Consider the following 26,043-nt stretch of genomic DNA (forward strand, 5'->3'; position numbering starts at 1 on the left):
TTTTTTCTCCTACCAACTTCCCACACTCATGTAGGCTACTACTTGTGTTTCATGCCTCTGACTCATGAGCATGCTCATGAGTGAGGTTGCCTTGCGGAATCCACTCCTCTCTTGATCACATCTGTGTGTTTCAGTTTCCTCTGAGGGGCTCCCTGTCTCTCCTCGGAATATGATTCGTTTCTTTTAATAAGTTTGGAGTTTATCAAAATGCTGCGGGTCATTGTTGAGTCCGCTAGTGGGATCCCCAAAAAGACATTTGGAAACCCAGATCCTATAGCTGCGGTTGTCTTCAGAGGTGAGACTTTTTATTTAACTTTTTAGTTTTGGAAACTACTGCAACTTTGTGCACCATTGACTCTATTCTAACTTTTTTTGACATCACTAAGGTAGTAGCCTTGCAGTTTACATTAGGAATCCATTCTTAGAGCTTAATTTGAATATTTTGGTAGTGATTCATGATCAAAACGAAGAATATATCCATATAAGGTCATAATAGCAATGTGTCCACCGATAACAGCATATTATGGACACACGGCTTGAACTACCTATTTAAAAAAATGAAATTCCAAGTTTATTCAGTATTTTTTATTTTTGGAAGAAGTCTCTTTGTCCAGGGTTTTCTCTAGGACATAATATGGTAACACAGCTTGTGAGTTTTTGCAAATAAGGAAGCTCACTGTTCATTGTGTTTACAGGTGAAAAGAAGAAGACCAAAGCAGTTGACAATGCACTGAATCCTGTATGGAACGAAGTAAGTAATGGATTAGAGTTAACTATTAGTTGTGAAAGTTACAGTGTTGACAGGGACATGAACCATTTTAGGGCTGTTATTACCTCAGTTAAAACGACTTGTTCTTCTCTGTAATTACAGGTGCTTGAATTTGATCTAAAAGACTCTTCCTTGGATGCATCATCATTCATCAACGTGGTTGTCAAAGACTATGAAACAATCGGCAAAGACAAGTATGTGTATGACAAGCATCAGACATTGAAATTGTGACTTTTTTTTTTTTATTATCTTCTAAAGACATTGCTTTTTTTGTCAGATGTGAATCAATACATGACCCAGTATGACTACATAATTATACTTTAAACACATTCCTGCCTTGCAGAGGAGAGCCTGTGAGTGTTAATTACTTCCCCACAACTGAATGTAGGTGGTCTTTACAGAAACCCCCACCCCCCCCCAAAAAAACACCAATGTTACACTGTGTAATGCAGGTAATGGATGAATAGAAAATCTCTCCACACATCTACTTCTTGACAAAGTAGATGTGTGATTATGTGAAAGTGCTTGTTTCTTTGTACTTCAACTACACTTTTAATTTGAATGAAGTAGTCATTATGATCTTTTCTTAAGAAGCAGAGCAGCATGTTTTATCTTAACTGAGATGTACTGTAGGACCCACAGCGACCATGTTAAGACTTGCAGATGTGTTTACAAAGACGTTGTTTGGTCTTCCTCACAAGAGCATTCCAGTTGTTATGAGGACTTTTTCCTTAAAAGGAAAACAACTCATTTATTGGTGCCCCTTATGAAATACCAATATTGCAATGTATGATATTTATGACTTCTCAATTTCCTATCTGTTTGTTTGGATCACACATAGATTTTGTAGTTGGAGTATCTTCCTGTTTCTGCAGTGCAGGCCAAAAGCTAGAACATAATAACATTTACATTGAGTCATGCTTGTGACTGATTATGCTTGATATAAATTATTCTGGGGCAGGAACAAAGGATGGGGTGAGGGTGGAGGGGTGTCTACATCAGCCACGCACACACTTGGATATTTTTCCATGATCACTGCCTGAAAAGGAGGAGGGGGGGCGGGGGTGAATATGAGAGCTTGCGCTGGCTTGTCACTGGCACATCTCTGAAGACTAGTTGTAACTCAGCCTGTAATTATCTGCAAAATAGAGAGAACAGTAGAGTTGATACTGACGGGGACTATGTTTGATGCTGGCAACATTATGTGACCAACTCTCACTTACTTTCTCTGTTTATGAAAACCTAGAGAAGTAATATGACTCTAACAAGGGTTTGTAATCTGTAGGTATATCAAGATATGCCGTTTTGCAGACTGCTCAGTTTGTTTGACGAAGTTTGCTTTTTGGCTGTATAAGCTTTATTTAAAAATAATATGTAAGTGGAAAATACATCAGTATGCCCGCCAAGATAATATTGTCGGACTCTTTTACTGTGTTTTGTTTCTTTAATGAAGCAGTTCTAAATACTTCAGAATAAAGTTTGAAGTGGTATTTTCTAGTTTCCTAGGAAAGTTGTGATAGTTTGTAGGGCTGCACGATATATCGTGTCGTGACGATAATCGCGTTATGCGCGATATTTACATCGCAGGACGTGCGATATTAAGTTGGCAAAAGAACTCTAACACGAGATGTTACAATTATTTTGCTGCTTGCTACAAAAGGAAAACTCGCGCGGCTCTCATGTCAGGACGTACTTGAGTGAGTGACATGCAGGCTCTGCATGCACAGCAAACCACCAATCACAACCATTCTTGATCAGATCACAGCAGGATAACCGAGCTAGCTCAGCTTGTTGCTCTGATAACTTAAGATCCAGAAGTCCGTGACTAAAATCCTTCATATGGTTAAATATTGCCAAAAAAATACCAATTATAAAGCATTGAAGTTCAAGAAAGGATGGTTTGCGGACAAAAAAAACTTTCTTTTTTTCAATTCCTTTCTTTTTTTCATATCGCAATATATAAGGTAGGGGAAGAAAATATCGCAATGTCAGTTTTTTCCAATATCGTTCAGCCCAAATAGTTTGTAAAAATCAGTCCTTGCGTGTTCGGTTAATTGCAATTCTAGATATATCTGTGTGATGACGAATAAGGAGCCTGAGCACAATGATGAATATGATCTTGCCTGCTTGCTCAAGACTTCCTTCCCCCCCGCCTCCATTGCTCTACATTTGTCCACCCTCAAACCGGGTGCCCAGGACATGCCTGTGGTAGATGTTAATTGTTTCCATCCTTCTGCTTTTCCTTGTGCACCCTTTTATCATCTTGGGGCTTGTCCTTTGTAACCAGCTGGAACAAAAATATCCCATTTGTTTGCCTAAGTGATGCTGCTTGGCAAAGTGGACATTTATCATGTTTTTTTTGTCATGGGATCATTATTTTGAAAATGCCCATTGTTTTGCAATCCATTGTGATCATTAATCACTGTTGCTACGTGATCTCTGTTTGGTAGATAGAGTAGGTGCTGTTTCTCTGTTTGTCATATTAAGTGAAGAAGTGAAATTAGGAAGTAGAAACCACCAACTATCCTGAGCAGTGAACCATTTCAGACACAAACACCGTGCCCAATTACATAATGTGATCATTTCAAAGATATTGTGCAACATAAGCATCCTCCTTTCTCTAAACTATTCATCCGATCAAACAATTGTTTTACTCAAGCTGCAGTGATTCAAATATACTTGATTGCTTTTCAGGTTAATTGGATCTGCAACCATCTCTCTGAGAGACTTGGCCAGCGGTCACTTGATGTCCCTCCCATCCAAGAACGTGCCGTTGATCAATGAGAAGCAACAGGCTGTTGGGGTGAATATCTTTAAAAGGACACTTTGGCAATTTTATGACACTAAATGTAAGCCATGCCAGTCTCAGCCCTTGCAGTGGATTAATACATCGTGAATTTCATTTTTCAGGCAACAATCAATTTGCTGATTGGGTATGAGCCGCCTGCCAATGCTATGCCAAACCTAAATGACCGATCCGATGTAGACACGTCTCAGGTGGATGGTGGTAAGTAGACAGTCTAAAAATAGAAATAAAATAATACATAATTTTTTCATTCCTTTCCAAAAAAAAGAAAAGAAAAGATCCTTATCCTTTATAATAATTCATGATTATACTTTACTTAGGGTATCCTGATTTACAAGAATAAGATGAGGATATACAATACAAAATAAATAAATAAATAAAGACATGTCTCCAAAATGCAGTTTTACCACCAACTAACCCTCTCAGCAACTGTAAGACATCTACAAATGGGATCCAAAATGCTACTGATATGGGTTTCAATTGTTAAAATATACTTAATTTTTATCTAATACTGGATAACAATCCATTGATCCACTTGGATACAAAATAAGGGATTACTGGTAAGGTGTGTAAGTTTTGAGGTATCCGTAATTGAAAGAAACTCTGATTATTGTTATTGATTTCACCTACATTTATAAAATAATGTTGTTAGGAGGTTAGCAGAAAAAACAGCCAGTGTTTTTCTTATGAGTTTTGATCCAAAGAATGTTGTGATTATTCTGTTTTTTCTCCACAGGAGGAGGTGATGAGGGTGATGAGGGGGAGTCAGACGTGGAGGGGGGAGGCCAAAGTGGAAGCCCAGGAGCCCCCACCTCACCAAACCAGCCTGGGAAACCCAGCCACAAGCCACAGCGTCTGAGCCGTAAGAGGCATCGGGCCCTGGCCAACAAGCCTCAGGACTTCCAGGTATTGTCCGAGTTTTGATAGTAGTATTCCTGGATAATCACAAATGCAATTTAAGGGTACAATTCCTATAAATAATCACGTGAATGACAGCAGCCCTCACTAGTGCTACTATACACTACATGAAGTGGTCACCCCTAGATATTTATTTATAACATTTATCACTCCTGTTGGAAAATTGCATACATGTAAATCGTTCTGCATCAGGGCAAGCAATTTCACATATTTTTGTTTCTATAGAGGTCAGTAAATGTATTTTAGCATTCTAGCGTCTGCCCTGGATAAGTTGGTATTCAACACAAAATGATTTTAAATGTTTGTTCAGCTACCTCTCTGTGGTTTGCAATGTTAAGATTCGTATTCGGGTTATCGAGGGTCGACAGCTGCCTGGCAACAACATCAAACCAGTGGTTAAGGTGAATGTCTGTGGGCAGACACACAGGACCAGAATAAGGGGAGGAAATAACCCGTTTTTCGACGAGGTAATGAACCATTATTGCAAAAAATGGTGTATCCTGTAAAAATGTTGCTATAACTCGCTTTTGACTTTTTTCTTGCTTGTAAACATCATCCTGCCTTCTCTCTTTGCCGCTTAATCCCCTCCAGCTTTGAATATCCCATTGGGTATTTCTCTCTGTATCGACAGCCGTGATATGACAGTGGACCTTAAAGGACCTTCAGCTTTCTTGTATTTAACCCCTCTCATTTTCTCTTGCCTTCCCCTTTGCCAAAGCATAAGCATCTTATCAAACTGTAAGTCCTAAGAATGTTCACTGATCGCAAAATGTGTCCAACACTAACATGTATTATGCATACAGAGACATGAGAAATACTAATTTGTTCATGACTTCTTTCTGTCCTGCAGAAGTTTTTCTACAATGTTAACATGCTTCCCTCAGAATTGTTTGACGAAAGCATCAGTCTTCGGGTGCGTAGAAAACTCATTTTTAAGCTATATATTTTTTATTTTGTTATGTCTGCTAAATCTGTAAAGTTATGTTTATCTCGACAGGTTTATGACTCCTACTCCCTCAGATCTGACAGTCTAGTGGGAGAATTCAAGGTATGCCAAGTGAAGATCTTTCATATCCTTATCTCTTCTTTATTTCAGATGTTTTACCTGTATTGGTTTATCTCTCACAAGTAGAGACTCGCTGTCGCAGGATTGTGGCTTTTATCACAAGCAGGTTGAGAGATTAAAAAGATTTCCTATAATTCAAAGGTTTTTTCTTTCCTACCCAGCTGGATGTCGGCTATATCTACGATGAATCAGGTCAGACTTTCCATGTAAAATGCATACCTTATAATAAAATAAAGTCTTGTTTGTATATATTAAATATATTTTAGGTGTTTGAATGTGTTGAACATTCTGCCATGTACAGGTCATGCCATAATGAAGAAATGGCTCCTGCTGGGTGATGCTGATGACTCAAGCTTGGGGGCCAGAGGTTACCTGAAAGTCAGCATAATTGTTTTGGGCACTGGAGATGAGCCACCAGTGAGTATACCTTCTTTCTTACCATCAGGTTTCTCCCTACTGGATACAGAGTACAGATCAGTTTTGAAATAGATCATAACAAGTTTCACTCTCCTTCTGCAGACTGAGAAGAGGGACATAACTGAGGATGAGGACGACATAGAAAGTAATCTCTTGGTGCCTGCCGGTGTCACAATGCGATGGGCTACACTCAGCCTCAAGGTGTACCGAGCCGAGGATATGCCACAGAGTTAGTGACCCATAAACTCTTGCAGCAATTTTATTTTATTGCAGTCAAATCTCCTTCAAAAATCTTGTATTTACAACCTTCTTCACTTTGCAGTGGATGATGCCTTCATCCAGACAATTAAACAGGTCTTTGGAGGGGATGGAGAAACAAAGAACTTGGTGGATCCATATTTGGAAGTCAGCTTTGCTGGCAAGAAGGTATTTAATGTTTAATTAAAAAGATAAGTGTGTTTTTAATGATTTTATTGTTTGAATATTATTGACACGCAATGGCACTTTCTTTATTTCAGCTGTGCACCAAAATCATCGAGAAAAATGCTAATCCGCAGTGGAATCAACTCATCAATCTCCAAGTCAAGGTTAGAGAAATGTATAAGATGTATTTATGGGTTTGATCTAAACACTTCATTCTTCAGCACATATCAGCACTTGCTTCTGTCTGCCTCTGTAGTTCCCGTCCATGTGTGAACGCATCAAGCTGACTATGTTTGACTGGTAAGAAATAAACTTCATTCATACACAGCTGAACGAGTGACAATAATATCACAACCAATATTTGACATTCCAGTTTTCTCTTTGCAGGGATCGTCTCACAAACAATGACGCCATAGGAACAACGTTTTTAAACCTAAGCCAAATGTCTTCCTCTGGTGGAGAGGTCGAAGGTAATCCTTTAATCTTAGTTTTTCTAATGATTGGTGTTTTATATTTTGATAATGCACTATGTTGTGTTCGGGTCAAATCTGACCGATTTACTACTTTCATCAATCATAACTTTTTCGTTTTACATTCGATTGCATTAAGGCTTCATGATATCCTTCACAGTAGACATTTGAACACATGCAATTGCTGACTACCACTTTCATTGAATTTTGGATGATTTAGTCAACTTTGTAACAGCCATGGTTGTTTCCGGTAAAAAATTACCGCCATAAAGAAATGGAATTAGTAAATTCCATTTCAGTCAGATAAACACACACACACACACACACACACACACACACACACACACACACACACACACACACACACACACACACACACACACACACACACACACACACACACACACACACACACACACACACACACACACACACACACACACACACACACACACACACACACACACACACACACACACACACACACACACACATATACAATAGATGTGTTTTCCCCCTTATGTGCCCATCCCCCCCTCTGGAAACAGACTGATACTGTAGCAACACAGGCTCTGAAAGTATGTGAGAAATGTTCACCTGCATTTTTACGTTTTTAACCCTCTGCTCCTGTTTGTGTGTCTCTTCTCATGTTACAGTGAGCACCGCAGCATCAGAGTTTGGATTTCTTCCAGCTTTTGGGCCGTGCTATGTCAACCTGTACGGAAGTCCGAGAGAATTTACTGGCCTGCCCGACCAATATGACGAACTCAACTTTGGAAAGGTTAGACCTCCCTATCAGCTGAGTACAGATCAGTTCAGCACTGTTTATATAGACACATGTTATTTGATCTTCATGATAATGTCTACTTTAAGTGTTTGCCTTTGATCTGTTGCAGGGTGAGGGGGTCGCCTACAGGGGGAGGGTCCTTGTTGAGCTGTCCACTCAGCTGGATGGAAAGGTTGATAAGAATGTGGATGACATCTCCAGTGATGACATCCTGGTGTCAGAGGTATAAACTGTGTACTGTCATTACTGCCTGTTACTGTTGGAGTTGGGAGGCCTGTTAGTTTATTCCGGCAATTACTCAGACCTTCTAATTTACCTAACAGAAGCTATTAAGTCTATTGCCCCTTTCACACCAACGCGGTTCCCGTTCTAGCTCCGTGCTAGGGCTCTTCTTGTTCGGAACCGTTTTTTATTTTCAGCCCCGGTTTTGTTCACACCGCCCAGGGCCCGACTGGTGCTGCCCCTGCTGCATCATGACGTCACCGTTTACGTTGCTGATTTTCTCCCCAACGGCGCTCACAACAACAACAATGGGGGACTGCGTTAGGTCGATGATCGTGTTACTTTTAATCATACGAAGCCAGATTAAATTAAATATCGACTTCTCCAACCTTATACTTTTCTCCAGAGTGCCGTGGTTCATTGCATATTAATGTGTTTCAGCTGCATTTACCGACCACTGCAGTGCTGCTCTTCCACCGGAGTTTATTCTCCCATTAACTCACAGGGCAGCGGCCGCTGTAAGTATTCACTGTCTGATTGTCACACAAGCAGCTGATACATATCCCCAATTCCCCAAGTGAATGTGTTTCAGTATGAATTGACGCTGTTTGGCATCACAACGCTGTTATGAAAGTTTCTCTGGTATAAAATGGGTGATGTTAGCATAGCAACCGGAGCTAAACTAACTATCTTGACTACTTGTTGTTGCTATCCTATATGTCATAAACCGTTTTCTACAGGCACATTTTACCGGCGTATTTTTCATTATGATTCTACTTGTGATAGTCGGACATGACAACCTGTGCAGCCCATGTAGCCTATTGATTCCATCCGATAGCTGCTATAATACAAAACAAAACGTCTGCCTGCTCTCAACAATGATCAATAACAGCGAACGGATGGTCAAAGTAAGGTAAAAATAAACAGAATAACACGAAGCTTAGTGTTGCCTGACTTTATAAAGTGTGTGGTTGTGTTCTAGTCACTTTGCTCAGCGCTACTGCTTGTTACAACTGTTATATGCCGTACTCGCCATAAACTGTTAGCTAAGGTTAATTTCCCCCCCTCTGACGTAAGCGTGACGTATGCGGTTCTTGCGTCTAGACTGACAATTTGTTGGTGTTTGGTAAGCACCGGTTTTCGGTGCTTAGAGCCGGCTCCGCGTTGGTGTGAACAGGAACAAATGGTGCTTATCAGGCTCTAGCTCCGAACCGGCCCTGGAACCGCGTTGGTGTGAAAGGGGCATATGTAAGTTTACGGCCCGGCTCGCATCCACCTGGGTCAGCAAGATCTCACCTCTATTAACTCCTGAAAAACCAGGTTCAATTAACTGCTGTTTCAATTCAGACGACGCGCTAAATCCGTTTAAGCAATCCCGAAGGATTTTGGTATCAGTAATGAGGTGTGGCCCTACCTAAGTGTGAGTGTAGCAGTTGTGCAATCTTATCTTTTAAGTAGGAGAGGAGGGCGCAGATTTATTTTAAAGGTCACCTATCATGCTATTTTTAGGCAATAGCATAGGTCTCAGATAAAAAACATGTCTATGAAGTGTTTTGCTTAAAATACCAAACAGATCACCCATTCTAGCCATGCCTCATATCCCTCTATTTCACTTCCTGTTTCAAAAGTGCTGATTTTGGATATAAAGCTTTAAAAAAAAAAAAATTGATAAAAAAAAAAGGAGGGGGCTGAGCTCATGCGGGACCCGGCAGCTACTGTCTAAACTAAATACTGCCGTGATGAAACGCCATATCATGGATTATCAAGGATTATTTCTGAAACAGTATGGAGCTCAAAGGCTTTCTCTCTTGCCGGTTATACCACAAAGTGAGTTCCTTTTTACATCCAGCTTCTTCACACACATGCTCTCCAGTACAGGTTAGCTCTGAGTGTTAGCGATGCTAATGTAAACCTCGACCATATTACGTCCAAAACAGTCGGGCATTGTTTCCGATAGCAACTTTCTAATAGTGCCGTGGGTCCACATTTCCGATATTACGTCATATCGGACGCAAATCTGGATCAGCCCCGTTGTACTCCCGTTTTCAGAGATTTGGGTACGGAGGAAAAGGTAGAGGGTTTTATTTTCTGACGCTACGTGAGTTTCCTGACACACCGGGGACCAGGGGCGGACTGGGACTAAAATTCAGCCCTGGAAACTGACCCAGTCCAGCCACATGAAATGTCAAATGTTAGAAATCCGCTGTTTATTATTTCAAGTTTTACGTCCGATTTGCTCCTTTTTTCTTCTGTACACAGCTCCAGTTTGGGCATTGGCCTGTCATCAGATTTCATTTTTAGTTGCTGCTGCCTGTTGCGGAAGTTTAGTAAAAGAATTTTTGATCAAATACTCCAAATCTCCACCCTCCATAATTGCAATTGCTTCAGTTGCTTGCTACTTTTTAAGGGCGGTGATGACAGTTACAGTACGAACTGAAGATGATGTGATTTGATTGGATTGTGAGGCATGACGTGAGCTTCATCTGATTGGTCAATCCCTCCATTTTTTTTCACCAAGTGAAGCCAATTTCGGATAGCCTCCTCTCGCAACAGAGAGTGCAATCTACTGTTTCACCATAACATCTAGAGGAGCGCTGTTTCACTCTTTGTAAAATACTCAATGAGAATGGGGGAGAGATGGGCCGGCAGAATAATTACCGAAACTAAACAAAGTGTTTTTATTTATTTATTAAAATTATAACTACAATCCAAAAAAACAGGGGAAGCCTGGCTTCTCTTGGCCTCCAGGAGAAAACGCCACTGAGTTAAAGGGATCATTCTCACCCACCTCTTGCTCTTGCCCTGCACTTGTGTGCGGGTTGAGCTGGTTCTTCCACCAGCTCAACTCTGTCCCTCATCATAAACGCAGGAGGCTGGCTGTATATCTGAACTCGCGCCCTCATCATTCTCTTCATCATTTTGCACTTGTTCTAAGCTGCTACCAAAAAGGTCTGTCAATTTGCGACATTTATATTCTTCACCTGCGAGTGCCTTCTCGGCCCCACCTTTTTCCTTTTCGTTTTCTTTGATTTTAATCCATGTGTTTTCATTGTCCCTGTCTGCCGCGGCGTCTAATTCCTTCTCTTCGTGTGGGCGGTCTTTTTTCTTCTTCGTGTGTGATTATTTGACAGATAAGAACCACACAACTGCATTAGCGGCCGCTGTCGCCCTCTGTCGGCCGTCAGCGCAACTTAAATGATGACGTTAAACAAATTTTTTTTTTTTAAAGGGCCGGCCGGCCGTCAACGGCCCTTGATGACCGGCCGTTCTGTGGTTCTCCAGATTCTACAGATGGCCAGTCCGCCCCTGCCGGGGACACATATTTATATATAAAAGACATAACAAAGTGCATTTTGCCTGATAGGTCCCCTTTAAATGATCCCAATCCAAAAGGGTGGGAGGATTTTATTTGAAGAAAATGGTCCACATTTATACAGGGTTTTTACCTTCTCTCGTTACAATGTGACAATCATACAAAATATTTCATGCTGTGGTAAAATACTAATATGAAACCTCTATTCTCAGTTTTACATTTCTTATTTTATTTCGTCACTCTCTCTTCAACTGTCCCTCTTTTATTAAAAACCTATGGCGGCTATGGCTAGGCCTCGTTAGGCCTTGTTAGGACTGGCTCACTTTATGGCGCATTTCCATTACAGTTTAGGAACTGGGGTAGTATCTATAGTAGCGCAGTGTAGGCGGAGCCGTGACGTCATCTTCAATGAGAACCCCAGAAGAACAACATCAGCCGTTAGCTGTTAGCACTCAAGCTCACAGCTCCTCATATCTGTTCAGAAACTAGACAAAATTAAACAAGTACAAACCACAGACTGTCTGTGTCATGGCGAATACAGTCGCTGGTTTATTTATGTCTGTAGGCCGTTGTTGTGAGTGTGGACGGTCGGAGCATATACAACGTTAGCTTAGCCTGATCGGTCCGATCTCCATTCAGAAAACACACATTTTAAAAGGTTTTTTCGCCTGCCGTCTTGTCTGCAGACTTGTCAAAGCATTCATTCATGGTTTTTACTAACCGGTATCAGTATGTTGTTACTTCGGCATCATTTTCAAACATGTATTACAATTAAATCACTGTAAAATATGTTCATTTTGTTGTAGTTGTAGCCCCCTTGCCAGCGATTCTCTCTGACCATTCAACAGTCGAGAGTGTCTACATCACTAGTTTAGCATATTCAGCCCGGTTGTTGGCCCAGTAAGACCCTCGATTTTGGAGGGCCAGAAAAAAGGTGAAAAAGTAGCCCTGAGCCGGAACTACCCCTGGTGGGAAAAAAAAAAGAAAAGTGGGCCGGGCTTAATCCGTGCTACGTGCTGCAGCGGAAAAGCGCCATTCAATTCTAACTTCAACTGGCCCACTTCAGTTGTAACATTTAAATCTAACTTCAACTGGCCCACTTCAGTTGTGACATTTAAATTCTAACTTCAACTGGCCCACTTCAGTTGTGACATTTACATTTTAACTTCAACTGGCCCACTTCAGTTGTGACATTTAAATCTAACTTCAACTGTCCCACTTCAGTTGTGACATTTAAATTCTAACTTCAACTGGCCCACTTCAGTTGTGACATTTAAATTCTAACCTCAACTGGCCCCTTTCAGTTGTAACATTTAAATTCTAACTTCAACTGGCCCACTTTAGTTGTGACATTTACATTCTAACTTCAACTGGCCCACTTCAGTTGTAACATTTACATTCTAACTTCAACTGGCCCACTTCAGTTGTAACATTTACATTCTAACTTCAACTGGCCCACTTCAGTTGTGACATTTAAATTCTAACTTCAACTGGCCCACTTCAGTTGTCACATTTAAATTCTAACTTCAACTGCCCACTTCAGTTGTGACATTAAACTTCAATTGGCCACTTCAGTTGTAACATTTAAAGTCTAACTTCAACTGCCCACTTCAGTTGGTTTTAGTCAAAACCAATTTGAGAGAACTTACCAAGGAGAAACCCAGCTCTGGAGCTTTCTCCCTCTCAACCAGTGCTTTTATGCTGCACACAGGGACAAAAAAACCAAAGACACCTCCTTCATATCCATATATGTGGGAAAAGGTCATGGCCTCTGGTGTGCAGGACTGGACATATAGTAGGCTGCATCTCACTTCGGTTAAATGAAATCTGTCGTTTCCCTGCGTTTAGTCCCTCCCACCAGGGAAGCATGGAGGGACTTAAGGAAACCACGAGAAGCAGGGGGTGCATTTCACTTCTCTTATTTTTTATTTCCTCGGTCTCTGTATCACCGGAAGTTGATTTGTCTGCGCCATCTTGAGTACCGTCCCAGTGGCCTTATTTGTGCCGGAGGACCGAGGATCGATAACGGAGGAGTGATAATCGAGGAACTACCAGACTATCCTCCGGTGAAATCCTCATACACTCTCCCCGCCCCCCTACTTTGTATCGCTCACTGATTGGACGATGCAGCGCATGCACTGATCTGGCTGCTGTCAGACGATCGGCTGTGCGGAGTCATCACGAACGGACGTCGCTTCACGTGACGCTCCGGAGGAAACAACGTCCCATTGCTCTTAAAACTCATTTCTCTGCTTCTCGTGGTTTCCCCCCCCCTTTGTGTGTGTGTGGGGGGGGGGCGCAACTTCCAACAGGAGTCATTTGGGGGGGCTCTTTGGAAAAAAGGTTGGGAACCTCTGCCCTAGGGGACATGGAAAAGGGAAAAAAATGTATTTGAAAAAAAAAAAAAAATGAAATTACTTTTGCGAAATATCACAAAACCCCTTCTACCCCGTCTACAAACTGCAACGGGGTTTTGCGAGATCTCGCACAAGTATTGCGAGTACTCACAAAGGTTTTGCGAAATTTCGCAAAACTTTTTTTTTTTGTTCAAATAATTTTTTTTTCCTTCTCCATGTCCCGTAGGGGGCTCCGTACAATACAGTAATGTTTGAATGACACAACACAAATATTTTGGTCAATACCTTCATGCTAACGTATAACTTATATTACTGAACATTATGCTAATACATATATATTATAACTGTGTTTAATGTGGGACACCTTTTTGTAATTGCTGACAATATTATAATGCTTCTTCTATTTTACATGATTTTTGAATGAAAAAATCAGCAGTTGGTTAATGGTAGAATTCATGACATATCAATTATCCAAAAGAAAATGCAATTTAAGACACATTTGTTATAGTTCTTTTAGCATGATTGAGAAAAGAGACAGAAATAATCCCGCCCTAACCTCTTACACTGCCACATCCTTTTCGTTTGTGTGCAGAAATACCAGCGGAGGAGGAATTTCTACCTGTGCGCTGTGTTTCACAGTGCATGCATGCTTCAAGTGCCGGGCGAGCCTATCCAGTTTGAGGTCAGCATTGGTAACTATGGTAACAAGCTGGACTCCACCTGCAAGCCCCTGTCATCGACCACCCAGTACAGCTACGCTGTGTTTGATGGTATGAAAAGAAGAAGTCTGCAAGAATAATACAAAAATAAATTACTCAATTTCACAATTGATGGTGTTTTTGTTCAGAAGAATGAACATGCATTACATAATATTTCAACCCCGGTTAATGTCATTACTTATTGAAAGTTAAATAAAATAAATAAATATATATATTATTATTAGAACTTTGCTGTAACAGTGAATAATGTACATTTCTGAAGTTCAAAAGGGCTTGGAGCTCTGAGGGTTAAACTGTTTATCATATTGTAAGTGTGTTTAAACCGGGATTATGGAGCCAATGAGACATGGACTCCACATGTTAGTTAGTGGTCCACTCCAGTACTTGTGTTTAAAATGACTGGGTGTATTTATTTGGTATTCCACAGGTAATCACTACTATTACCTGCCCTGGGCTGACACTAAGCCTGTTGTGATTCTCACTTCATTCTGGGAGGACATCAGTCACCGTCTGGACTCTGCCAATTTACTCCTCTTCATCGCTGAGAGACTGGTGAGAATATGTCACGCAAATATTGTTCATGTCTACACAGGCAGTACTTCTCAGTAATATCCTTTTATATGTCTATGTGATTTATTTTAGGAGTCCCACCTTACCGCTTTAAAAACAGCCATCTTAGCCAAAGAGTCTGAAACACGTCTGGCAGAGATTTGGCTCAAACTCATCAACCATATGATTGAGGATCTGAACAGGTAAGACAGGACCAGACAGACCCTGGACCTGTGTGTTGTATCAAGTTATGCTTTATTGCTGCTTATCATAAGGAAAAGAAGTGTGGTCATTTTTTTCATGTCAAATACATTTGCAGGTGGATGTTTTGGTGGAGTTATGAGGTCAATTGTTTTAAGACCTGTCCATACAACTATTATTAACTTTTTGGATGATACTTTTTCCCAGAAACAATTTCAATAAAGAATATTATTATCATTTTAGGACCATTTCAGGCTACTGGTGTAATTTTACAATAGCATCATAATGCATGAAATATGTATGTAGAACAATGTAATGTACATGAAAAATGTAATGCGGAAAAAATTACAAAAAATAATAAACAAATAAAATAAACCGCCCAACATAAAACAATACATTAATTCGACTCTGAGCTATTATAAATATCAAACATTTGGGCAGGGGGTATATGGCCATTCACCCGTAACAATAATAATGGCAATATATTGCCAATCCAGTTATTCAGAGGTTACAACCTTTGTTAACAGAAAGTGCAAATTAACAGCATATTAGCTATACAGTACATTAGATATAAGTAAGAACAACAACACTTTTTATCATGAACCGCATAAACTGCAGACAAAAAGGTCAGCAACGTCAACAATATTGATGCCATGTCCGTTTCCTTTATGATACGTCAATTGTGTTATTATTGGGAAAGGCTCAACTGTTTTACCTTGTTATTTTCTTTAAACATTAATCTTATTCACCAATTTTTTACAGTTTCCAGCTCCCAGTGCTGGAGGGCCAGCCCAATGTGACTGTACTGGATCTCCAGTTGAAAAAGCTTCGAGACGCTGCTGTGGACGCCATCAGAGAGATGGCCAATCGCATGAAGGGGGAGGCCACGAATGTCAAGGACACTGTTGGTGACATCGAGGACTGGTTGGAAAAAATCAAGCAGCTGGCAGAGGAGGTCAGGAAAAGCATAAATATGAAGTTATGTAAAAAGTAATTGAGACGTTATCATGTAACTTAAATGTTGTGTGTCTTAATCAGCCTCAGAACAGCATGCCTGATGTGATCATCTGGATGTTAAGAGGAGAGAAGCGAGTGGCTTTTGCTCGAGTCCCAGCAAACCAGATTCTGTACTCTGACTTTAGTGAACAGGCGCGTGGCAAGCACTGTGGACGGACTCAGACCATTTTCATGCAGGTACAGAATAATGTATTTATTTCTAAATTGATATTTTACTGGTAATGTTCAGAAAGAGTGCACACCTTTTGTATTTGTTTCTTTGTCAGTACCCCATGGACAAAAAAAAAGGGGAGAAGGTCCCTGTTCAGCTACGGGTCAACATGTGGCTCGGCCTCTCTGCTCATGAGAAGAAGTTCAACAGCTTCTCAGAGGGAAACTTCAGCGTCTATGCTGAAATGGTAAAGTAGCTACACTATTAATAAGCTTTTTTATATACATATACGTTTAATCTGATATCAGTTGTGTTATCTCTGACTTTTTTCCGCAGTATGAGAACCAGGCCCATGTTTTAGGGAAGTGGGGAACTACCGGTCTGGTTGGTCGCCATAAGTTCTCAGATGTGACTGGAAAGGTGAAACTCAAACGAGAACGCTTTCTGCCCCCCCGTGGATGGGATTGGGAGGAGGACTGGTTTGTTGACCCTGATCGATGGTAAGTCAATGAAACACACCATATCACACACACGCACGCACGCACGCACGCACGCACGCACGCACGCACACACACACACACACACACACACACACACACACACACACACACACACACACACACACACACACACACACACACACACACACATTCCTTTGTGATTAATTACTTGTAAAGTCTCAAAAACAAACATCCTGTTATCACTGTAGCTGAACACACTCCAAAATCCTGTTCATATTTCTGCTCTATTATCTATTCATTGTCAGTGATCATTAATCAGTGCTTGTACCAGCCATAATAACACAATCACAGGAAATAAAAAGGAAATTGGGAATCTGCCAGTTTTTTTTGTTTAAGGAGGTATCCCGCCCTCTCTTAGTGCCTAGTTCTTTGCTTACATTCTCCCATCAAGGCTCATGTAAACAATTTGAGCTCGCTGATGCCTAACTTCCTGAGCTGCTCCACTCAGATGGTCACGGTCATACATAGCTACTGCCTGAGTCACAAAGCCTCTCATTAACCTTTGTGGGCTTTTCTACAGCCTGTTGACAGAAGCAGACGCTGGACACACGGAGTTCACAGATGAGGTTTTTCAGAACGAAACACGTTACCCTGGTGGAGAGTGGAAGCCCGCTGCAGAGCCCTACACAGACGTGGTACAACCTACTGCTCACACACACACACACACACACACACACACACACACACACACACACACACACACACACACACACACACACACACACACACACACACACACACACACACACACACACACACACACACACACACACACACACACACACACACACACACACACACACACACACACACACACACACACACACACAGAACCATTTTATACATTTCCCATGATGTGCCCATCCCCCCACATGGATCACACCTGGCACACGCAATACATGTTCAGTGTCTATTATTTGTATATTTACTGCAGTTTTTCCTTTATACCAGTAGTCTGATACACTATGTACAGTTTGAAAGGGTGTTAAATGAGATTTGGAGATGATGAATGGTTTTTGTGTTAATGTATTAGCAGTTAAAACAGGGCCGGTCAAATTTCACCGTGAACACCAAAGTAAGGGGGGGAAACCGAAGACAATAGGAGGGTTAAATGACTGTAAAATGTGGAAGAAGTCGATTTTAGTGTTAGACCTGTAGAGAACATCAACCGGCTCAGTTAATTACAGCGTTTTGCGTTATTTAGCATGTTATTTTGGTTTAACAGCCAGCAATGTTACTGTTTTGATTCACTTTTCATTCCAGACACAGCAATAGCATATATGATATCTGATTAACGCACAGAACTATACATTCCCAGCAACAAGTCGAACACACAAACCTAGCAACTACCTGTTGAACATAGTGGAACATTTAGAAACCTAACCAGAGTCTGGGTTTATCAATAGCTATACACTACATAAATGAATGACATTGGATCTGTGTTGTCTAGAATGGAGAAAAGGTTCAAAGCCCAGCAGAGTTTGAGTGTCCACCTGGATGGAAATGGGAAGATGCCTGGAGCTTTGACAGCAACAAGGCTGTGGATGAGAGAGGTAACGTCACTAACACTGACATATGTGATTTTCTTTTTAAAACGTTAGATTTAACTTGATCTGTGTGTGTGTGTCTTTTGGCTCTAGGGTGGGAATACGGTGTTACTATTCCTCCCAATGACAAGCCCAAATCCTGGGTCGCAGCTGAGAAGATGTATCATGTCCATCGCAGGAAGAGACTCATAAGACCACGGAAGAAGACATCTGATAAAAAGGCTGTTTCTGAGGTAAGAAAGAGGTAGATGTGGATGAGAAAACGGGGTAGATTTGAGAGATTTTTAAGCTCATTTTTTCTGTCCCTGTCTGTTCCATAGAGGCGAGACCCAGGGGAAGGCTGGGAATACTCTTCCCTGATTGGCTGGAAGTTCCACAGGAAGGAGCGCTCCTCTGACACATTTCGCCGCCGCCGCTGGAGAAGAAAGATGGTTCCCTCAGACTGCATCGGGTCCTCTGCCATCTTCAGGCTGGAAGGGGCATTAGTGAGTCCAGGGAGAAACATGACTAAACATGAGTTCCACATTTCCCCCCCACCAGGCAGTTGTCATGACAACATTTACTTTATGCCATCTGAGTCATATCCTATGATTATTCTCCTGCATGTGCGTGTTCCTGTCCGATGTTGGCAAATCTTTCAGGCAGTTTATTTTAGTTCTGCATTCTTCCTTTCACAATTTTTCTTAGATTTTGCAGAAATGTTTCCCTTTGAGTGTTCTTTTCAGCGCCTCACCCTGTGATTTGTTAACAGGGTGTTGATGTCGACGAGAAGGCCAGTAAAACGGATGCAGCAAAACTATTTGGTGCCAACACACCCACTGTTTCCTGCCACTTTAGCCGTAAGTAGTTGGTCCAGATAAAGTTAGTTTCTGATCACTCTGCTGATTGTTTCTTCAAAGCTCCTGTTGCCAGATAACCTTGAATCAAAAACTAAGTGAAATCTGGATACATCCGCAGTGTGGCAGATGTTCTGTGTGATTAGATTGGTGGTAACGTAGTCATAAATGTTAAACATGCTGAAAAATGTTATCTCCCTTTTAGAGTTTTGCCTCTACCATCTGAGAGTGTACGTGTACCAGGCGAGGAGTCTCTGTGCCATGGACAATGACAGCTTCTCGGGTAAAGTTAAATCCTGGCTTGGACGAATACATGAAATCTACTCAGGATGTAAAATGTTGCTTTAATTCGAAATTCAATTAAACATCACAAACTCCTGGTCCTCCCCAGATCCCTATGCACATGTGTCATTCCTCCATTTGAGTAAGACCACAGAAGTCATAAGGTCCACCCTGAACCCCACATGGGACCAGACTCTCATCTTTGAGGACATTAAGATCTACGGAGACCCACAAACTATTGCCCACAACCCTCCTGATGTGGTGCTGGAGCTGTGTGACAGTGATCAAGTAGTACGTTGTATATTTTATCTGCCAAATCAAATCACATAAGCATACTAAGTTTTATGCAAAAAGTGCATCTGAGATTCATGTATGATATAATCAGGCGTCACTAAGTGTTTGTTTGTCGTTGCACTTTATTTATAAAGGGTAAAGATGAACCCATGGGTCGCTGTAGGTGCCCCCCTGTGGTGAAGCTGAACCCCAGTGTGGCTCTCAGCCCTAAACTGCTGTGGTTCCCGGTCAACAAAAAAGGTCGCAATGCCGGAGAGATACTGGTGGCTGCAGAGCTCATACTGAAGAACAAGGTAAAGAAGACACTGAAGAAACTGTTATTAACTTTATAAAACAGTACTTAGTAGGTTAAGCTTTTCTTTGCCCTCCAGGGGAATGACGGAGAAATGCCTCTGCTACCTCCTCGCCGGGGGGAGATGCTCTACATGGTTCCCCAGGGAATCAGGCCTGTAGTGCAGCTCACTGCGATCGAGGTACATTACGCCATCATGCTCCTTTGCCAGCACCTATAAATTCCCATCACACACATTTCATGATCAGACAAGATCAGCCCAACCCTGAGATATCTGCTGTGGTTGCATTTCCTACCAATTGTTCCCTTTCCCCCGTACTCTCACCTGTCTTTTACCACTATGGCAGCCTCTAATCTGCCCATGTTAATGTGTTTTTTTTATCCCAGGTCTTGACTTGGGGCCTGAGGAACATGAAGACCTACCAGTTGGCCACAGTCACCTCTCCCAGTTTGATAGTTGAGTGTGGTGGAGTGATTGTGCAAACCGCTGTAATCAAGAACTTCAAAAAGAACCCCAACTTCCCCGGATCTGTGCTGCTCCTCAAAGTGGTACAGAACCTCAAACTCTCTGGAATATATATTCAGACATCTGTAAAAGCTGCATGTCTACATTTTCAATATTTTCTCACATGTCTCGTTCGATTGTTTTCTCACCTTAGCTTCTTCCTAAAGAGGAGATGTACACCCCTCCCATCGTGCTGAAGGTAATCGACCACCGGCCTTTTGGCAGGAAACCGGTAGTGGGTCAGTGCACCATCGACTGCCTGGAGCAGTTCCGCTGTGATCCATATCGCATTAACAGTGAAGTCTGCATGTCTGCTAGAGGTACAGTATGCACACACATGGCAGACACATACTCATCTCCTTATTTGAGGATTTTAGTTTTAGATGTGTTTGATGGGAGGCATCATTTTGTAACTTACATTTTTTTTTTTCGCCATGCTATTTTTCAATTCAAATAAACATTATGTCAACAGTGCAAGAAGAACACTCTTTAAAAAAATAAACAATGCATAAATTAAATTAAAAAAGTATAGAATTCTGATTAAAATATAAACATTACATACAATAATAAGTTAATTAATTAAATTATATAAATAATAATAATAATAATAATAATTACAGTAATACTGAAGACAGTGGAGTCTTTTTGAATCCTGTTTTAATTGACTTGCAGTGGCTATGATAGCTGCTGCCCAGGGAGATGTTGTCATAGAAGTTGATGAGAGACCTATCGTCAAAGCCGAGGTAAGTAATAATGTTCTCACTAAAGATATGACAACATTTTCACTACTACGTCTTTCTTTTATTGATAAGTATTCTTTGTTTGCTTCCCACACTATGCAGCTTCACGCAGAAATGGTGAGTTTTTGTTTGTCCTATCACATTTTTAGAGATGTTATCGATCGGCAGATTAAGCGAATCATTATTTCCCCTTGTGTAGGACGAGGAAGCAGTAGACTGGTGGAGTAAGTTCTTTGCCTCTATTGGAGAGAAGGAGAAGTGTGCGCCTTACCTGAAAAAGGGATACGACAAATTACAGGTAAGAACATGTTTTTGCACATTGCTTAAACACAATAATGATTTGAATCTTTCCCTGAATTCTTGTATGTCATTTTCTTACAGCAAGATATATCTGTGACCAGAAAGTCCTGCTTCTCATTGTTTTTGATAAGAGTTTGGGTATTTAGCTAAAAAAAGATGCTGTACTCCGATACTGAAAAGAGCAGTTAGTAGTTAGTTATTTTAATGAAAATAAATAATACTAATTATTCTGAGTGCTGTTAAAACATGTAACTAAGGTGTGACGTATCGTTAGCTTGAGAGATCACAATATATGAAGTATGACTTAGTTTCTGTTCTTGTGTTGGTTTTCAGGTCTTTAACAGTGAGCTTGAAGAGGTTCAACAGTTCCAGGGACTCACTGATTTCTGCAGCACTTTCAAACTTCAGCGAGGAAAGACCGAGGATGAGGAAGATGACCCCTCTGTGGTGGGAGAGTTCAAGGTAAAGAAGCCCATTGGTACACATGGGTAAACACTGCTTTGGATGCTGTCCAGCTACTTTTCTTAGCATTTGTCTGCCCTCTGCTGGATAATTTATGAAATGAAACTATTATTTATAAAACCTTCTGATTGGTATGTCTGTGAGGGGATATTTAGCTTCAGTATGTAGTACCTCATTGATGTAACAATCTATTGTTACCTTGTTAGGAATATGGTCTGAGGTTCCTGTGTGAATGTTATGAGCTTGTATAAGAGAGGTTATAGGACTAACAGGGCTTTCTTATATGTATATACAGGGCTCATTCAAGATTTACCCACTGTCGGATGACCCAGGGGTGCCAGCTCCACCCCGCCAGTTCAAAGAGCTTCCTGAGAGCGGACCGCAGGGCTGCCTTGTTAGAATTTATGTGGTGCGCTGTCTTGACCTGCAGCCTAAGGACACAAATGGCTTGGTGAGTATTAAATAAAGCTGCAACTAAACCATCATATTGGTATAGTTACACATAATTGAGTCACAACAGTGCTCTAGATGTATGAAAATGAAAGATCACTAAAGTTACTTTTTTTGTATTCTCATTTTTCAGTGCGACCCATACATTAAGCTATCACTGGGAGGGAAAACACTGGATGACAGAGATCACTGCAAACCAAACACCCTTCACCCAGAGTTTGGGAGGTGAGACAGCAATGAGTTCGTCTTACTGACATTTTGTACATTTTGTATTTGTTTAAATGATTGCTGCCAGTTTGAAGTTAGTCTAAGAACAGAAAGAAGCAGGCTATGCATCATTTGTCGTACATTTTTGACCAGGATGTTTGAGATGTCCTGCTTCATGCCTCAAGACAAGGACCTGAAGATTGCTGTGTATGACCGTGACTTACTAAGCAGAGATGAAAAAGTGGGTGAGACGGTCATCGATTTGGAGAACAGACTCCTGTCTCGTTTCAGGCCCTGCTGTGGCCTGCCTCAGACCTACTGTGTGTAAGTATGTGCTGCTACAGTACAGCATCTGCAGTACAGTGGATGTATCAGACGGCGGCTAGGGAATTCTTTGATTTAGTTTTATTTCTTGAAGACAAAGCCATAACATCTATAATGTTGTTGCAGCTCAGGGATCAATCAGTGGAGAGACCAGCTGAAGCCGTCGCAGATCCTGCAGAACTTTGCCAGAGTGAGAGGCGTCCCTCCTCCACGCATCGAGGGAGATGGAAGCTCGCTCTCTTTCTCAGGAAAAGAATACCACCTGCACGATTTCGGTACTGCCATTGTCAAATACCTTAGAATTATACTGATATCTCAATGACTACGTTTTGATATAGAAAATATCTGAGCAGAATGCTTTCCAACTAGTATGAAAGTACGCTGGAGTTGTATCTTGGCCTAAATATGAACCTGTATCTACAAAAGCAATGGTTTTCAAAGTCTAAGACTGGGCTTACCCTCAAACAAGTGAGTTAGTTTACTTCCTCAGTTTGCTGTATTGCTGAATGAATATGGAACCACGTTATTTGATCCTAAAGTTTAGACACTCAAAAATAATAATTAGGCCAGAAAACAAACAAAATGAATGATTTTGCACAGTTTTGAGTGCTGTGCAAAATCATTCATTAGTTTCTAACTGTAGCAAATTACAAACATTGAAGCTATTCTACCTTACTGTATGTGATTTTCTTTTAGCCATAGTAACAACAAATTACATGTGTTCACTTCCATTCTCAGAGGCTCCCTTGAAACAGTTTGTAGTCCGCCTCACACTTTTGACCTTTGTTATACTTTACACTATCCTTTCTTTCTTGACCTTTGTGATGTGATGTGCACTTTGCAGAGGCAAACACTGCGATCCATCCACACTTAGGCCCAGCCAGAGAGAGGCTGGCCCTGCATGTACTCCGAGACCAGGGCTTGGCACCGGAGCACGTGGAGACCAGAACCCTGTACAGCTCCTACCAACCCAACCTGTCTCAGGTTAAAACATCCCAAATAACACTACATACATTTGTTTTTACATTAGAGGTAGCAAAGATATATAGTCATATATAATGCTTTTTAGAATAAACATTTTAACGTTGTTTGTTTTTCCTAACTACAGGGACAGATTCAAATGTGGGTGGACATTTTCCCCAAGAGCCTTGGTTTGCCAGGTCCTCCATGTGATATCACTCCACGCAAAGCCAAGAAGTAAGGAACACTTGACTAAATATTGATTTATAAAAATGCATTTAAGGATAAAATATAACAATATTCTTTTTAACAGGTATATGTTGCGAGCCATCATTTGGAACACAACAGATGTTACTCTGGACGATACAAGCATAACTGGAGATAAAATGAGTGACATCTACGTTAAAGGGTAAATTACACGCAATACCCTATCCCTTCATTTATTTATACTTTTACCACCTACTGGACTCGCGTACAAGTAGCTTATCTGAATTCAACATTGCCATGTTTTTTAGATGGATGCTGGGTATGGAAGACAACAAGCAGAAGACTGATGTACACTACAGATCCCTGGATGGGGATGGAAATTTCAACTGGAGGTATATCTTTGAGTTTGACTACCTGCCTGCAGAACAGTTGTGCGTGGTCTCGAAGAAAGTGAGTAAGATACTGGAGCAGGAAAAAAGCATCAAATGATTGTTGTGTCATATTTATATATTATTATTGTGTGCTGATGCAGGTAATTGTGTAAATAAAGTGTTTGTGTTTTTACAGGAACACTTTTGGAATATGGACAAAACTGAAATTAGGATTCCTCCTAAGTTGATCGTCCAGATATGGGACAATGACAAATTCTCCATGGATGACTACTTAGGTTAGCATTATGATTAACCCCACACAGAGGGAGGCCTAGATAGAGATGTACAAACGAGCGATAAAGGACTAATTATAACTTCCCATTAATATTTCTGTTACAGGTTCACTTGAACTGGATCTACTTAATCTGATCTCTCCTGCTAAGAGCCCAGAAAAGTGCAGCCTGAAGATGCTGCCTGGTATGGCAGGCTCAGTCTCCACGAAAAAAACCCTGCCCAACTCACTCTTCTCCCAGAAGTCTGTACGAGGCTGGTGGCCATGTGCTATCGAGCAGGATGGGAAACATGTGCTTGGTGTATGTTTATGTCCTTGGCACATTCCATAGTAACAAAAAAATCCTCAATACTTTTTAAGATTTTGTTTTCAAACTCCACAGGGGAAGGTAGAGATGACACTGGAAATAGTGGAGGGGAAGGAGATTGAGGAGAGACCTGCTGGGAAAGGCCGAGATGAACCAAACATGAGTCCCAAACTGGATCCACCCAAGTAATAAATCAGAGTCCTTTAAACATAAATAAATTATGGGTTTGTTGTTCTATGAATTGTTTAATGTTAACTAATGTTGCTGTCGTTCTCCATTCAACAGCCGGCCTGACACGTCATTCTTCTGGTTTATAAACCCTTGCAAGACCATGAAGTTCATCGTTTGGCGCAGATTCAAATGTATTTTCATTGCAGCGATTCTTCTTCTGCTGGTTTTGTTGTTCCTTGGGATCCTGTTCTACTCCCTTCCTGTAAGATTTCTTAGTTTACTAACTGATTTACTGATTTGAATAATTCTCAAATTTAAATCATATTTTTTTCCCATCAAACATCATTCCTATGTATTTTTTATTCTGATAGACTTAAATATGTTTTATATATCCACAGAACTACATCTCAATGAAGATCGTGAAGCCTTTCGCCTAAGGAGCACTGCAGAGAAGCTGTCCGTCTCGCTGCTGCAGAAACCACAGTCCTATTTACTGTCACTGACCCTCAGAAATATGCACTTACGCAGCATGATATCTAGCATTTTACTCACACATAACCACAAACAATGTATTTGCACTCTCATTATTGCTTTCAGTATTTTTTTTTGTGTTGCCAATCATTTCTCTTGTTCACATTTAGACCAAAAAAACCCCCAATAATGTCTATAATTATGTATTTTTAATAAACTCTGTTTTAAACAAATTGTTAATATTTTGTTATATTTTTCACACATTTGCAATGAATGTAGCTATTTGGAAATGATCTAACTCACTGTATAAGAATATTAA

The 26,043-nt window shown here is 40.9% G+C and overlaps 1 protein-coding gene across 1 annotated transcript; it reads left to right on the forward strand.

Annotated features, from left to right (window-relative positions):
* On the forward strand, nucleotides 1–25,957 carry myofl (myoferlin like). Its single transcript, XM_079686080.1, has 53 exons — nucleotides 1–295; nucleotides 696–751; nucleotides 872–963; nucleotides 3,464–3,572; nucleotides 3,680–3,776; nucleotides 4,312–4,481; nucleotides 4,832–4,960; nucleotides 5,344–5,406; nucleotides 5,491–5,541; nucleotides 5,721–5,751; nucleotides 5,861–5,976; nucleotides 6,079–6,205; nucleotides 6,299–6,402; nucleotides 6,495–6,563; nucleotides 6,656–6,699; nucleotides 6,787–6,869; nucleotides 7,526–7,650; nucleotides 7,766–7,879; nucleotides 14,141–14,318; nucleotides 14,695–14,819; nucleotides 14,910–15,019; nucleotides 15,780–15,972; nucleotides 16,056–16,211; nucleotides 16,301–16,432; nucleotides 16,522–16,685; nucleotides 17,227–17,341; nucleotides 18,157–18,259; nucleotides 18,347–18,486; nucleotides 18,574–18,738; nucleotides 19,005–19,092; nucleotides 19,295–19,372; nucleotides 19,481–19,662; nucleotides 19,800–19,958; nucleotides 20,037–20,138; nucleotides 20,345–20,506; nucleotides 20,617–20,782; nucleotides 21,135–21,205; nucleotides 21,305–21,319; nucleotides 21,402–21,500; nucleotides 21,836–21,964; nucleotides 22,260–22,415; nucleotides 22,548–22,639; nucleotides 22,775–22,945; nucleotides 23,072–23,220; nucleotides 23,790–23,929; nucleotides 24,054–24,142; nucleotides 24,219–24,314; nucleotides 24,421–24,562; nucleotides 24,680–24,779; nucleotides 24,883–25,076; nucleotides 25,158–25,267; nucleotides 25,368–25,515; nucleotides 25,652–25,957. The coding sequence occupies exons 1-53, from the start codon at nucleotides 208–210 to the stop codon at nucleotides 25,688–25,690; spliced, it is 6,126 nt and encodes a 2,041-aa protein (XP_079542206.1). The 5' UTR covers nucleotides 1–207; the 3' UTR covers nucleotides 25,691–25,957.
* Nucleotides 25,958–26,043: the final 86 nt, after the last annotated feature.

Source organism: Notothenia rossii, assembly GCF_949606895.1.
Source record: "Notothenia rossii genome assembly, chromosome: 6".
NCBI classification, from domain to species: Eukaryota; Metazoa; Chordata; class Actinopteri; order Perciformes; family Nototheniidae; genus Notothenia; species Notothenia rossii.